Raw genomic sequence first — 16,817 nt, forward strand, 5'->3', positions numbered from 1 at the left:
ATCTATCTGTTACAGATGCATCCTCCTTCCCTTCCCTTGCCAGCTCTGGAGATCAGGCTCTGCACTAAAATCTGGGAAAAAGTGTTACTTACAGCATTTTGCCTCTCCAATTGGGTCGGGGAAGTCCACATTGGGAAGGAAAGTATTGTGCAGTCATCAGAGCTCTATCTGGCCACATTTTCATTAGGAGAGCCAGAGAGCTCCAGTTTCCATAACCAGGCTCTTGAGTCAGGTTGTGAATGGGGGGGACCCCCCCCAAAAAATCGCTATGGATTCTGTCTGCTGCTTCAATCTGACAGCAGCGTGTGAGCAGCACATTGTTCGTGCCTTGGGTCTATCAGGGACCTAAAATAACTTGAGCTTACCTGTACATAGAACAAGAACAGAGTAAGACAACAGTTTTGGGGAACAGTGATTCCAAACCACGCTGGTTCCAGCATTGAAACTCTCCTTCAGTACACTGAGAAGCTTTTTCAATGCTGTAGCAGGCAACTTCCTTGTGGGTTTTACTGATTTTGAAGATGGTTTTATTTTTTCCAGAAGCATTTATTTGCTGAACCAATTTCCTGAGGATAAGCAGCTATTAATAGAGGAAGACGTTCCATCTCACAGCCTGGCAGGGTAGCCTCTGCGAACAGGGCTTGATTAGTAGTGTACAAACTGAGAAGGGTCAATACTAATGAACAAGCAAGGCAATGCCAAGAAATATCCTGGCAGTGAAGGACATGGTGCTGGGAGTATAACGAGAAAAGCTATTATTCTCAGAGCATGCCAAACCAACACAGCAAGTGTGGAGGAAAATTAAGTCATCAGAGGAGACATCTCTTCTAAAGGAAAGTTAAACCCAAGATCTTCACCACAGGCTTACGCTCAAGATCCCAGACTATTTATTCTACTGGGATCAAAGTGTGTTTTCCCTTCTCAGCAGGCATATTACTACTATTTTTCAGTAGTTTTTACAAATAATAGTAATAAATAAGGTACGCTTTGCTTTCTGGGCAAGAACCGACTGAGGTTACCTGCTTGTTAAGGGACTGCATCTATGGAGGTGACCATTTAACACTGGCAAATGCTCTACTTTGGATTGCTGTTATTGGTTGCGAATCCTGTTCATGACTGTGAATCTAACTTGGCAAAAAACAACAGTGCAAAATGAAACCATCCTGAGGTATTATGCTGCTCGCTTGTAAAGCGAAGCATGCATAGGGGCCTGAGGCAAAAGATGTAAAATGCTTCCTAACCCATTTGACTTGTCTGTGGAAGTTATTAATAACACAGTTGGAGAGAGGCTGGGAAGGAAGGGTCTTACTTGTGGTGCTAGATCTACAACAGAAGCTGGTTAAGATGAACCAAAGGAACTTTGGGAGCCTTCCACCAGCCTACAAACATGCCCAAGCTCTGCGAGTGGCATCCAGAGCCTCTTTGGGATGGGGAGGAACGACTGCTGGTATTCAAACGCCTCCAGACCCTTCAGGAAATGGAACAAAGCAACTTTATTTCCGAACAAGAGACAATAGATACGAATGGGAGATGACTTTTTTTTTTTCCTCCTATAGCTATTGCCACTGTAACAGCAGCTAAGTGAATGCATGTCTGCAGTGTGAGCAGTTTTGATAAACAGCCTCTGCGGGCCACACAACGGGGATAATGTATCCTTAAGTACTGCCAATGAGCTGCCATTCTGCACAGCCAATTACTTCTGTGCGTCTGTCACTCAAAGGAAAAATGACTGAGCCCATTAGATCAAACCTTTGTCACTGTTCCTAATGCACTCTTAGGCCTCATTAATCTGAGGGAGCAGCAACACAGCCGCCGGTGCCTCATTGCCTCCCCCACAACAGGCCCACGTGAATCTTCTCATCTCTCCCCCAAGTGCACCACGTTAATCAAGCTCTCCTTATTACCCCGGTCCCTGTCACGCCGGAGAGCGCTCTCTCTCTTAAATGCTCTCATTATGGTCCATCTTTAGAGCTGGCTGAGTGGGGAGAAAAAAAAAGCAAGAGCCAGAGAGAAAGAGAAGAGGAAAAAGCAAGTCCGATCGCATTAATATTCATGACAATAATTAGTATTCTAGGTCACTGAATATTCATGCTATTAGTTTGGCTTTTTATGGGTTTGCTGGATGTCCTGATTGCTGGAGTGTGGAGGAAAACAGCATGGTTGGGACTTTAGATGTCAATGGCAGTTCAATACTCAAAACACATTTGTGAATTTTTTTCCCCTTTTGGTAAATCAGCTTCGAGCCTCCTGATGGCTTTAATATTTTAAAATCACTGGGGGGAGAAAGAGCGAGCAATTCCGCAAAGGTCTGAACATCCAACCAGGCAGCGCTACAAGGGGGAACTAGCGAAAACCAGCGAGGCTGCATTGGGTGGACAAGACAGATGTGGGATTTTATTCAGGATACGGTGCAATGGAGGCATGAAAATCAACCTGAGCAGAACAGGCAGGGGCTGAGCAGGACCGTCTGCATCTTGTCCAGCATCTACATTCATCACGTCATTTCCACCCTTTATCTACATCACCATCAGTAGAGATGGGCACCATCAAGAAAGAATCCTAGGACAATCATTGTTTCCTCCTTTCCCTAAAGAGCAAACTCTTTCCTCTCCCCCCCCAATATTCAACAAATGCAATTATTTTATCAAATACGTATTTCATCAACACTAATATTTGCCCTGCTCCCTCTTCCCCAGTATTAAGCAATATATGCTACTAAGACGGAAGTATTTCTCTCTCGCTCGGGAAAGAGCAAATCCTAATCCAAAGGTACTGGAGAAGATGACCTTGAGGGATCCCCTTCTAGCGAGATAAAAGGGAAATCTCCACTGCACTTAAAATTGGGCTTTTTTTCCTTTGAAACGAGCAAACTGACAACTTCTCCTTTCCTTCGCTGCAGCTGTATATCACTGAACTAACAGCAAACCCAACCATATGGAAAATTGACTTGGGTGATTAATGGCAAAAGTAAGTCACAAACTTGCATTTGTGCTCTGTGGCAACATCGTAAAACTCCTGCTAAAGTTGTAGCACAGGAAATGTTTCATGGTAAGACAAGTCAAGGGAGGTACCACATAGACTGTATCATTGGTAGCGAGTAACTAACAACTACCAGCCTCCAGCACAGCCAAGTCAGACACTGCTCCAGTACAACTTCAGTCATCTCCAAGGAGTTCACAGCAGATTCCAGAATTCAGGATTCAGTTCTGTGCTTATTTGCAAAGGAACCCAAGATCTACAGGCTCTGGAACAATTGCCTATACTAGCAAGCTGTTGGCTTGTTACATGCTTTTACTCATAAACAGCCCAAAATGGATCTGAATCGTCATAGTCGCCTTCAATTAAAAGGTTATTATGAAAATGCTGACGAACTAAGTAACAGCAGCCTTCCAATATTTGAAGGGGGCTACAAGGATGCTGGAGAGGGACTCTTCATCAGGGACTGGAGTGATAGGACAGGGGGTGATGGGTTCACACTGAAACAGGGGAAGTTCAGGTTGGAGATAAGGCAGAAATTCTCCCGTGTGAGGGTGCTGAGGCGCTGGCACAGGGTGCCCAGAGAAGCTGTGGCTGCCCCATCCCTGGCAGTGTTCAAGGCCAGGCTGGACACAGGGGCATGGAGCACCCTGCTCTAGTGGAAGGTGGCCCTGCCCGTGGCAGGGGGTCGGAACTGGATGAGCTTAAGGCCCTTTCCAACCCAAACCTGTGATTCCATGATTCTAATTCAATATACTTGACATCAAGACTTGAATTCACAACACATCACAACAGAGGAGTGATCCCTACCCATGTTTTTTCATCATGCTTCTCCTGCATATGGCATGTCACACTTCAGAGGGTACTGGCTCTCAGTAATGAACTCAGCAGCTATTAATTCAGATGTGGGAAACAGCTACCCAACTGACAGGTAGGGCCGCAGCCCGTAAGTCAGGCGTAAAAGATAAAACAAGAATAATGCAGTGGTTCAAGACCAGAATTACTAGATGGGTACTAGAACCTAAAGACACCATGTCAGAATCTGAGAAGATACACTAATGGAAACCCAATTCCCTATGTTTTCAGCAGAAAGCTCTGGGAAGGAGTCAATCCCAACTCGTCTGCTTCCCAGTACTTCAGGGTAAAGTACAATTCCTAATGACCACTGTGCTGATTTGATAGATGATCACAGTTAATAACAGATAGAAACCTCACATTTATAAACATGTGAAGACGCCGTGCTTCTAACATGTCTGCAATGTCAGATACACTTAGCAGATAACAACCTTTAGCATACTTAATGATGGCTATGTAGCTAACACATTTGAGGATAATTCACATACTGTACAGCCACTATTGTAAGTAAATTTAATAGCACCAAATTATTTAAATGAAGTGTTAATCAGGAAACAATTTATCTCTACACCATAAGCTATTTTTAGATGTGAACTTTCTACATCAGTGGCTCTTGCTGCAGCTCAGGCTTTGGGTTGTTTGTAGAGGAGAAGAAATAAATGACTCCTGGGAGAGATTTCAGGAATAAGTTCACCTTCAGGTCATCCAGCTCAAACCCAGCCCAACTTGGGAGTAATTGAAACCTAGATCCTCTCCTGCTCCAAAGTCAGCAAGAACCGAGTCAGCTTCTAAAAGGCACAGAGACATGGCCAATGCCTGATTTCCAGGACTGCCAGCCCTTGAACACTGCTGCCATCTGCTACCAAATGACAGCTGGAACTAAGCAAGTCCTCAAGTTACCCTGCTCTGCAGTACTTCCAACTGGGATGCATCATTCACTGCCATACAAGTTTAACTGAAATTCAAGTTTCTTAAGCATCATTCAACAACTTTAAGCCATCGCAAAAGTAACATGACCCAAACCACCCCAAGTCTGCCTGTGTGCTACCTCCTATGTGGATGGGTACCAGTCTCTGAGACAGCATCCTCACACCATGTATTTTCAGAGAATCCCAGGCTGGTTTGTGTTGGAAGGGACCTTACAGCTCGTTCAGCTCCAACCCCTGCCACAGGCAGGGACACCTTCTACTAGAGCAGGGTGCTCCAAGCCCCTGTGTCCAACCTGGCCTTGAACACTGCCAGGGATGGGGCAGCCACAGCTTCTCTGGGCACCCTGTGCCAGCGCCTCAGCACCCTCACAGGGAAGAGCTTCTGCCGAAGAGCTCATCTCAGTCTCCCCTCTGGCAGGGTAAAGCCACTCGCCTTGTTCTTTTACATCGCAGCAGTTGATAGGCAGGAGACTTGGACTTTTCCTCCCTATCAGACCAGCTGATGCGCTGTCATCTTCCCAAAAAGGAAGAAATTCCACTAAGAGGCAGAGAAAACTGTAGTGAGCATTCATGAAAGAATGAATTTAAAACTTGACAGTTACAGGCCATCAATCAGACATCTAATACATATATATATATATACTTATTAGCAACATTGGCACTGAAAGGCATACTTAAGGGGCAGCAACAGTGTTTAGTAACAGACCACTGATAGCTTCAAATGAAGACATCATGTAAGATAAGCACTATTTGACTCAACAATAAAAACTGCCTTTTTGGTTTTGATGTTTGAATGAAAGTAAGTTCAGCTATTTCTAGGAACACAAGTTGGTGGCAAACCTCAGCAGAAGAATGTTTTCAGTGGGCCTGGGCTATCACCAGGTATAAGCAAATATGATGAACTCTGCTTCCAGGGGCAATCTGAGACATGATGTTTTAATGGCATCTGTTTAATATCTTAGCTGCTTTTCAGTAACCTGCACACAGTTCTGTAGCAGCAGAAGGAAAATGAGTCTGTTCCTGACCACATCAGACAATTACATGAAGTATTTTTCTCACTTATAAGCACGGCAAGTAAAATTCTACTTGAGGTCCCAAGTCTGCATTGGCTGAAGCACAGAAGAACAGAAAACATCACTGTTTTGGGAAGAGGCAACATGTGAAGCTGTGAGAATGTAGTGTATTTGCAGGCCCAGAAATAAAAAGGGCAAGTGCTGATTTTTTCTGTGTTTGGTCCAAATTTCCTCCGTACAGCAAGTATGGAAACCTCCCAAACAAAAATCAGCACTAATTTCAGCACTGCAATCAATTCTAATGCATCACACATGATGAAGACAACATTTTACCAACAGAACAACTGAGAAAAAGCTCTAAGACAGCAGCACAGAGTGCAAATGTTTTTACTTGCATGACAGATAACTGCAGAGATCCCACAAGTCCTCCTGGAACTCCAGAATCTGAGCACTGAGTACCTACAGGTCTCCTACCCAGCAGAAGCTGTGACCCTCTATATAAAATCCACTGTCAATATACCTGACCACATGAAAGCTGAGGCTAACAAGCTAGGCACAGCTACTGACAGTGTCTTCTTTACCAGACTAGTACTTTCCTGGTATTTTAAAATCACTCTCTGCAATGCAACTCTTCAGTCTCACCTGAACACAAGAGTATTGAGAATGCCAGACAGACTGATGTAGAGCTGAGCTGTGGCTCCCTATCCCTGGCAGTGTTCGAGGCCAGGTTGGACACAGGGGCTTGGAGCACCCTCCTCTAGTGGTAGGTGTCCCTGCCCATGGCAGTGGTTGGGACTGGATGAGCTTTAAGGTCCCTTCAACCCAAACCAGTCTGGGATTCTATGAAATGTGCAATATCCAATTCAAGGTCACAGAGAAGTTGTTTCCATCTGACCTGACGATTTAAGTGCATGCCAAAACATGTAAATCCCATGCTATAAACTTTATATTAGTATGTATCTCTAAATATGTTTCCAGACACATGCTTCTCTGGAGCAATCAAGTAATTTTTGCCTCTCTTCAGAGGTCTTACAAGCAGAAATCTCTTACTGAAACATCTTACTGCTGGTTTACGGACGCAGTCCATCATTTTTTTTTCCCTAAATGATGAAACTTAAATATCCTGAAACCCACAAACATTCTGATCACTCAGTCACAGAAACTGAACAGCAAAATGGAAAACTCCAAACCAACCATGAAGAATTCTCTGCTATGAGCTCCCCCAGTGACAATACCAGTCTCGGTGCCTCTTGAGAGGTAGGTTACAACTTGATGTTCAGGCTTCAGACATTTCGGGTCCCAGGCCAAGCTAGTATAACATGCCACAGACATCTCCAGGGATGGCTGTTCAGTGGCACCACTGCAAAGCCACATGGCTTTGTTTCCTTCTCCTTTTCTAACCATTCATCTAATAAGCAGCATCCACAGTTGGAAGGAAAATCCTTCTCCTCTTCCCCTAACACAGGGGAATGTGCTTCGGAAAAATGCAGGGAATGACACCTTGTCTTACAGCATAACTATGACTATACAAGAGAAGACTCTTTAATAGCAGAGTGATCAAGCTCCTTCCTGTGGTTGCTCATACTACGTGTGTAGTGTGTAGTGCACAGGGACAGAAGTGTATTTGGACGTCAGCACATGCTGGAGGTGCCTACGTTAACCATAAATGCAAAAGGCACTCAGCACTTTATGGACTTCATCCAAAACATGCTGACAAAACCTCCATACCAACATTATACGTTATGAGTTTTATAGAAACTCTGCATTTTACAAGAGAAACGGTCTCAAATGTTATTCCTTAATGCAATTTTTTTAAATCCACTTTAGCTGTATGGACAAGTACTTCAGCAAACAATAAACTGTGTTGTTTAGAGCTCATAAGGAGTCATAAACCCCTTCCATAAATGAACTAAAATAGCTTTCTGCAGAAGCATCTTGCTGTTGGAAAGCCCAGAATTAGGCACCCTCCTCAAGGTGGAAAGAAACACCACAAAAAGCCCTTTCAAATGATACATCACCCATTTTACTGAAGTATTAGACCTAACTAGATCAGTTGTAAGGTAACATCTATTCTTTATGTATGTTAATTCCCATGAAGTTATGTACAGTTTTGGCAAGTATAAGGTAACAAATACAAAAAGATGGACGTTGCAGGTTACTTAGAATCTCTTGTGGAGGCTTAAAGAGTTGCACATCGGTGGTTATTTGGAGTTGTAAATTAACAACAGATAAGATCCCCATCACAGTGATACGTGACAATTGCCTCCAGGCTCTGGCAATGCAGCCTTTCCCTTTCCTTCCCTAGCATGGTATTCTCTTACCTGAATTGGGCGAGATGTGTAAACTGCTCATGTCCTTGGAGAGGCCGTTTGTTTTGGGACTGGAAATGGGGGCACAGGCTGAAGTGGCTCGGGGTGGCCTCTTCCCGGGGACTTTCACAGTGGTTCTCAGCAAGTCGATCTCCTTCCCGTGAACGTTCTGCATATAGTCCTAGTGCAAGCAAAAAGAAAACCCCAAGCGACATCAAAGAGGTTGTTCTGGAAGCAAAAAACTGGTCATAAGGGTTTTGATTTTGTAAGACATTTCCCCTACATCACCAGCCAGCACCCGCCATGTGTATCCCCTTCCTTCCATATTCTTGATAACCACTTCCATGCTTCTCACTACAAATACTCCTAACGAAGCCTGAAGCTTTCTAATCCATCCCCCAAACTACCGGTTGGATAAGAGGCAATTCACAACATGACTGGTTCTGAGCCACATGTCAGAGTTCACCAGCTAGAAGATCCCAAAGAGAAGACAAGGTTGACTGTCCCTCATGAGCATGCCTACTTGTGTCTCCTCTATGCCAACATTTTATGCATTTATCTCTTTCTTCCTCAGATGTGGCTGAAACTGGTTAGCAGGCACAAAAGTTATCCTCCACACACACACAAAATCATAGAAGGGAAAAACTTATGCAAATTGCATCTTATTAAGCACACCGAAAGCTGGAAGCTAAAAGTGAAAAAGGCTTTTCCCAATTCTTGTTTGGAAAGCCCACAAACAGGAAATAATCAGATGAAGCTATGAGAAGACAGCAGCCAACTGACTGGAGAAATCCATGAGAAAATTGTGCAAAAAGCGTCTGGAAAAACAGGCCTTTGAGATTGCGCTTTCCAGCTCCAAAGGCATTCCCTAAATTATTCATGAGCTGCTTCAGATGAAAACAGAAAAGCAATTGGATGTGGATGTCTCTATCAGAGGGAAAAGGACAATTCATCAGAAGAGAGATTTCCAGTAGAGACAGTGAATGCTAAAGCCCATTCACAAGACACCAAAGTTTTCATCTCCTGGTACACGTGGTTGTTGTTACTCGTGTTCCAGAAAACATAACTGAAACTGGAACAACTATGAGGACACTGAAAGAAACAAGGGAGACTGTTCTTTAGGAGAAGACTTCCCAGGCAGATAGCACAGCATAGCAAAATCAAGGTGGAAAGGGGTAAGAGCGCTGCACAAAACCACAACTGGGACTATGTACTCCAAGAGGAAACCAGCAATTTGAACTACAGACTGGGAAAAGAACTGGGCTTAAGCCTAATTCTTTCTCAGACAGAGCTTGATCAGCTTGTAGAGGCCTGGGTGATGCTGAGTGGCTGCACGAGCAAAGACTCACCAGCACAGACATAACTCCCACTTGTCCACATGGCCAGGGCATGATTTAGCCAGATGATAGGTGTTATATGAAAGACTACTGATCTTAACTAGGCTGCTTCCAAACACAGGTCTGTACATCACTAGAGCATCAATTCTACAAGTAAATACCCAGATGGACTAAAAGCACACCCAAAGTCCAACTCACTGCTGTCACAAGAGAGAGCAATCAGCTCCCTTATAAAAATCCTTCCATCTTTGGACAGTTTTTACAATACAAATTATATATTCCACCCCAAAAAAACCCCATCAACTATCTACGACTGGACCAGCACTTATTTCCTCATGGGTAATATTAATCTGGGATAAACCTTCCAAACTAAGTCAACACCATCTTTGTTTGGGAATTATTAAGAGTAAAAAGTGTGGCAGGGGAGAGGCTGAAAACTTTGTGGGGTGACAATAGAGAGCTCTGCTGCCAACAAAGGCAATCCATAAATAACAATTCATTCGCTAGGTGTTAGAAATGAACAAAACTGCTCCATCCATAAACTATCAAGTTGCCGTTAACTTTCTTGTTCAGTGTCAGTTCTTCACAAATTAAAATACAATAAGCAGAACATAATTAAGCATTTATTGCTTATGGGCTTTAAAATGAGCCTTAACCAGATAGTGACTGAACCTCAGCGTGTACTCTTTTTAATAGACACATTTTGTTTAATGTACAACCACCAGCGGTTCAGTTTGAGGAGGTGTTTATTCCAAATTCTTCAGCTGAACAGCACGTATGATTTCCCTGCTTCCCTGCCAACTTGTGAGATGTGACAGGGCATTATTACAGCCCTTTTAATTGAGAGTAAACCAGGCTTCGGTGAGCTATAAACCATTTGAGAGAGTAAGTGAATGTTGGCAAGCAGGAAATAAAAGCGCTGGAGCCATACCGTTCTTGTACGAGAAGTGCCCCAATACAACAGATGCCAAATAGGTATTAATGTCAGCTTAAATATTTATAGGGATATATCAAATGTAAATAATAAAGCCTCTTTCATTGTGTGCAAGATGCATAGCGATAATCTCTGCAGTTCCCCAAGGAGGAGAGGCAAGCCTTGGGTTTCCAGCCACCGGAGCACCCGTCCCCACACAAGCTCCCTCAGATCTGCGCTTGGGGAATAAAAGTTGGGGCTACAAAATAATGTCGCCGCTTCAGAAGCGCAATGGAGGGTTTGATCAGATTAGAACAGATGAGGGTCTTGCTGTCATCTGGAATATGCTGTGTTAAAGAGAAGACAGCAAGCCTGATTTTGATATGCAAATGTTACAGATATAACTCCCCTAGATGTTAGCTGTAGAAAATGCTGATCCGAGAAAAAAGGGGAAAAAAACCCTTTAACAAGGCATGAGGGTAATTCAAAGCCAAGTACTTTTAAACAGCACTTAACAAGTCCCTAGAGCCCACTCAACAGTGGGCCACCCCAGAAGTGCCATCTTCTGCCCCTCAACAGCTTGAAAAAGTAGTAATTGCAAATCCATTTGCATTTTTCTTCTTAACTTGTCCATGTTCATCATTCAACAACACAGGGGGGAAAAAAAGCGCCAAACAAAAAAGGAGAAAAGCAAGCAGCAAAGGCAAAGGAACCCTCCCCAAACATGTGGATAACAGGAGAAGCCAGCGCCCCGGTCCCCCGCACCCCTGCGCCGGCACCTTCGCCAGCGCTTGTTTTCTACATTTCGCTCCTAATTATGTTGCATCTATTGCCATACACTTAATTAGCTGCATTAATGTGATTTCTTTTCACATAGTCAAGCAATTAAGAGCTATGATTGAGTTTCATTCAATTAGCCTCAACAAACATGCTAATTGATGTCCCAGATGCAAATGAGGTGCAGTGAGAGAAACCTGCTAGCAATTGAGAGTTGTGGTGGGGAGACCCCCAGCTCCCAGCTTGCTGACAGCAGCACAGCTTAACACGGCTCCCACCTTCCGCGGGGGGGAGACAAGCCATTAGTGCCTCAGTTGTCCCAAAGAGATCCCTACAGGAATAATGGGCAGTGCTTGAATCAAATCAACGTCGTCTCCAATTCTCATGACAACGGCTGGTATGAGCCAGAGCAGAGAACAGTGTTTTCCTGCAGCAGGGCGAGCATGGCAGACCCCGTGAATGCTGTGGTTTCTTAAGCTAAGGACCATAAAAGGTCTTCATCTCATCTCCCAGCTTGTGAAATACTACACAGGTAATGGCCTGCAGTTATCAGTAACTGGCAACTTAATCTTAGTCAGCTGTGGGGCGATGCTGCCTCTTCCAGTTAAGGCCAGAACGCATCAATCAATCAATAATCCCTACAGATACACTCACGATGTTGATTCTCATTGCTTTTCATCCTGAGGTTACCATTAGAGCTTTGCTCAAATATAGTGCTGCCGAGGTGTTAATTTGACTACTCAAGGCCATTGACCATTATCTAGGAGACTAAATAAACTGTGAATAAAATATCAGTGAAAATCGTAAAAGCTGCATTGACTGAAGGTGACACAAAATAGTACTTGACAGCAGCACAAAATGAATTGAGTAAGAAAGACACGATGTGCCACAACACAGAATAATGTAGAGCAAAATGACTTTTGTTCTGCTCTTAATACAGCTCTCTGCTTACAACAGCCAAAATTCATTTAACCAATTAACTGAAGAGAAGCTTTTCAGACATGCAAATTGAGCAAATGGGCATGAGGATGTTTTCTAAACAGACCTACCAAAAAGAAACAATGCTATAAAAATCCAAGGAAAGGGATTCATTTAGCATGAACACTGCTATTACAGGTATGGCACACAGGGACATGGTTTAGTGGTGGACTTCGAAGTGATAAATTAATGGTTGGACTTGATGATCTTAACAGTCTTTTCCAACCTAAATGATTCTGTGATTCTATTTTGGGGGGCCCTTTTTGATTTCAAATACCAGTAATCATTAAACTTGATGCAATACATTACAATGTTTGATTCCCATCACAATTCATAGTCCTCAAAGCCAGAGAAGACACTCCACCAAGGGCCACAAGCTGAACCCAAGCTAAGTGATGCTGCCAGCTCATTGCCTACTTCCTCCTGGACAATAAGACTCAAGACAACAAGCAAACATCTCTTCTTCCACAGCTCAGTTCTGCTGCTGCCTGCTTACTCACCCCTTATTCAGGGTGGAAGAACATACGGATTAGATTGAGGGAAAGGCAGAAGGAAGTGCTGGCTGCTGCTTCCATAAAACTGGGATTCAAACTCACATCACCCAAGTCTACCCCAGTTACCTCAACAAAGACTTAACTAAAGGACCACTGAGCATGTAGCAGCATGCTTCCTTCCCTAGCATGATCCTTCAGTTAAAGATGAGATTTAAGGTCTCTTCCAACCCAAACCAGCCTAGCGTTCTGTGACATTGTGGATATCAAAAACATGGAGTTTGAGGATTTTTAAATGTCTTTAACAAAAAATGATGGTCATTTCCATCACACACACACACAAAACGCCTAATACCTAGGTTGTATTTCAAAACCATAGTATTTCATTAGCACTGTATTAAGCAAGAAAATGTGTATGAATGCTGAGTTACTGAATACAGGATTTATCAGTCAGTACCTTGAGAACTAAATCCCCATGGCTTTTTTGTACTGCCGCCTGCATGCAAAGAGGAAAGTAAAAACTCCTGTGTCCTTGAGGTAGGGGTTCTCCTCTTGATTTGCACGGCAGCAAAATACTTTCAAGGTAATGGAAAACAAGCCCATGAAGAAAGACAAACAGAGGGATCAAGCTGCAGAAGACAAAGAATTAGGGCCTTCTGTGGCTGTGCTCAGCTGGATAAAGGAAAAACTTCATTGATGTGAATGTCAAATCCCTGGCTGTGCTCAAGGCCAGGTGGGACAGGGCATGGAACAACCTGATCTAGTGGAAGGTGTCCATGCCCATGGCAGGGGCTTAGAACCGGATGATCTTGAGGCCCTTTCAAACCCAAACCAGTCTATGATTGAAGCTGTATTTTTTACATCATGGTACCAGGTGAATCGGGCTCAAAGCTCGCATCAAAACCACTCATGATTGCCATGTGTCATAATATTAATGCTTTGAAAAATACCTGCTCCCTTCTAGACAGCCTCCCCATGTGTTTCTTCCACCCTTTTCCAACGCACAGCACACCACAAAAGAGAGGCTCTCTGAGAGCAGTGCCTATAATGATACACAAGTAAGAACATCAGGCTTTTCTCATTTTGAGCCACTATAATCTCTCAGAAGCAGCCTGGCTTTCCCAACATCAGGAACAGGTCCAGGCCAGGATCCTTCTCAGACATGTCCCTCTGAAACTTCATCTCATAGCCATTTTTCCCCACCATTCAACCAGATGAAACACTCCCAAGGCTCAGCTTCCTGAGGCTGTTATAGTGTGTCCTGATTGGAGGTGAAATAGAAATTATCATGGAAAAGAAAGTTTATGGCTGCCTGTCTGGATGACATTTGAAAACAGTGGGTGGCCTAGTTTCTGAAACACAATTCCCATTTCCTGAGCTGACCCACAAAGCCTACTGTTCACCTTCGGCAACAACAAAACCCAATCCCCTTCCCCCTAAACCAACGACCAAAAGACCAAAGTCCCCGATCCTCCGGGAAATGGATGGATGAAGCCTTGACTTTCGTGGCAGTCAGACATTTTTATTGCAAAATGCCGTCTGGAAAAGATGCAAAACAAAATTGCTAAAGTGCAGAAAGAAGAAAGGGGGGGGGGGGGAAACAAAAGGCCCCCTTCCCTTTGCTTATTGAGTTCAAAGGCATAACATGCAGCACCCTGCAGCAAATGGGAAGCTACACTAATTTTAAAGCCATAAAATGCTATAAAGTGCCCTGCGGGGCAGGACTACACTGAAGCTAGTTGCACCTAAATAAGACATGGTTCATTTACTTCGCAGCTTAGCCTAATGTAATCATCAGTGGATTTCTAGCCTAGAGTTGTAACAGGCAAATAGCCGATGCTGCAGAGGCGACACTCCCAGCCATTGAGGGGCCTCGGCTAGATTGCTGTTGATTAGAAGATTTTTCAGTTTTGACAAGCTCTTAATGAACATAAATCGCTCCTTGATTGGTTTCCAGTTGGGGCCACAGGCACACCTAAGAAGAAACTCAAGTCTCCAACTCCTCGCTTCCTGCCCTGTTCACCGCCACCTTCCCAAGGAAGGACCTCAGCAACAAACCTACCATGGGGTTATGAGCCACAGTGGAATGTATTCATCCAATGTGCTTGTTAAATTAGCCATCCTCCGCATATAAATATGGCATAATATCATTCAGCTTCATCATATATAGTTAATCCTAAGAAAAGCAATGAAATGCTTCTGGGGAGAACAGAGGAATGGAAAACTGATCACCCTAAAGCATTCTGTCCTGACAAAAAGGAGGTAATCTCAACTCTCTTTTATTCACATTGGGAATCAAGAACATTACATTGCCATAACAAAAAACATTGATTATATCCCTACTGTGGTGTGAATCAGTTTGAGCGGTGTTGCAGGGGGGGAGAAGACAAGGCAACACTTTCAACACAACAGCAGCTTCCCCAAATGTTTGTGTTTGTTTTAAATGGATCACTCATTTTTGTAACATTGGAAGGAAACCCTCCTGTCTGCACTTCACTTCTCACTCAGCCTTTGTAACAAGAACTGCTGTAAAAGACAAATCAGAGTTTTACCATCTTGAGTAATTTATGAAGCATTTATATCCCCAGCACTTAGCTCTGCTGGACAGGAAGCTCTACTTTTATAAAGCCCCATAATTAATTAATAGCTTGGCTTTTGCCATTTAAATTGCAACTCATTCTGAAGCCAAAAATTTTCCTGCCTTTTTGAACAGAGGGCAGATGCAACACTGAAATGTATGGCTGCTGCTCCCCACTACATGCTGCAAGTTTGCGCTGCAACAGCAGTACTGCGTTTGGCACAACTAATGACACGATACATCTTGTCATGCCCTCTGAAATGAATGACTTGGAAACAAAAAACGCTTCCTGTTTGCCTCATTTGTGACCTGGGAGTATCTGTAAGAAGTCATGGAAGTGACTGTGAAAAGTTACTGTGAGTGATCAGTCTCCTCCTTTCCCAGTGCCTGGCATTACATATTTGGTGTAATTCCCAGGGTAGTTTGCTGACCATCAGTAACTACAACCTAATTTTACACTGAGCAGGGCAGGTGCAATGGCACTTTCAAGCAAGACTCTTTCTAGTTTGAAAAGCCACAAAACCAGAGGGGTGGAAAAGAACTGGACTTGACACCTATCCCAAATGATAGGTCTCACTTAAGGCCAGCAAACGCATTTTAGCTTCTATTTTCCCCATCCACTCTTCAGTTTTCCTCCCAAACTGATTTTCCCTCCGTTACATCTTCAGGATGTTAGATGAAATGTGAGAAAGGAGAATGCTGCTCTAAACGCAGCTTTGATGAAAGGGCCAGTCGTGATGAGTGAACAAAGAAATACGGCATCAACTCATCGGCTGTAATAAGCAATTACTATACACGTATTTTGTAACTGTCCCTATAATTCATATTTTCTATCCCAACCAATGTTTTAGGTGTATTAATGGACGCAATAACTTTACACATGCTTCAGACAGATTTATCTTCATCACCGCTCGAACTGTATCCTCTTTTTTGCTCTGTAGGATTTGCTTTGATCACTACACTTTCAGGAGGCAGAGCTACATCTTGCGTGAAAAACAACACATGCATATCCTTTTGTCAGTTCAAATATATATTGACCGAAGCCTGATTTCAGGATTAGGTGTTCATGGAAAGGCCAGCTAGAAGGGCTTTCAGAGTCAGCCAATATTCAGCTTTACATTCCTTTGAAGGAAAAACAGAGAGAGGAGGGGAAAAAGGGCATACACGATGGTATTTCAGAAATATGTAAGAGCATGAATATTTCTATTAAAGCAACACAAACACCACACTTTGGAGCTATTAAACAGCCTGAGGTAAGGTAACCCTGAAAATAAGGCTGAACCGAAGCAATGGCTGTAGGGGGCTATCCGTAAGCGTGAAGGTGAGTGCTGCTCCTTGGTAAAGCAACTCCCAGCTCCATTGTCAGACCACCCCAGCCACGTGCAAAGATGCCACACAGCCCACATAGCATGGTGTTCTCTTAAAAATAAGGAGAGATGGAATACTTCATTGGCACTGGCACAGATTGCCCAGAGAAGCTGTGGCTGCCCCATCCCTGGCAGTGTTCAAGGCCAGGTCAGACACAGGGGCTTGGAGCACCCTGCTCTAGTGGAAGGTGTCCCTGCCTGTGGCAGGGGGTTGGGACTGGATGAGCTTTAAGGTCCCAGGGCCTCACCACCTTCACAATGAGGAACTTCTGCCTTATATCTAACCTAAATAGC

The 16,817-nt window shown here is 43.7% G+C and overlaps 1 protein-coding gene across 6 annotated transcripts in view; it reads right to left on the reverse strand.

Moving 5' to 3' along the window:
- The window catches only part of AGAP1 (ArfGAP with GTPase domain, ankyrin repeat and PH domain 1), a 327,080-nt gene that overhangs the window by 117,440 nt on the left and 192,823 nt on the right, over window positions 1-16,817 (reverse strand). For all 6 annotated transcript variants that reach the window (XM_065669649.1, XM_065669647.1, XM_065669648.1 and 3 more), the window contains exon 11: window positions 8,095-8,263. In XM_065669649.1, coding sequence (XP_065525721.1) covers window positions 8,095-8,263 — 169 coding nt within the window. The remainder of the gene's footprint in view (window positions 1-8,094; window positions 8,264-16,817) is intronic.

The sequence above is a fragment of the Lathamus discolor genome, chromosome 3, assembly GCF_037157495.1.
Source record: "Lathamus discolor isolate bLatDis1 chromosome 3, bLatDis1.hap1, whole genome shotgun sequence".
Taxonomy (NCBI): Eukaryota; Metazoa; Chordata; class Aves; order Psittaciformes; family Psittacidae; genus Lathamus; species Lathamus discolor.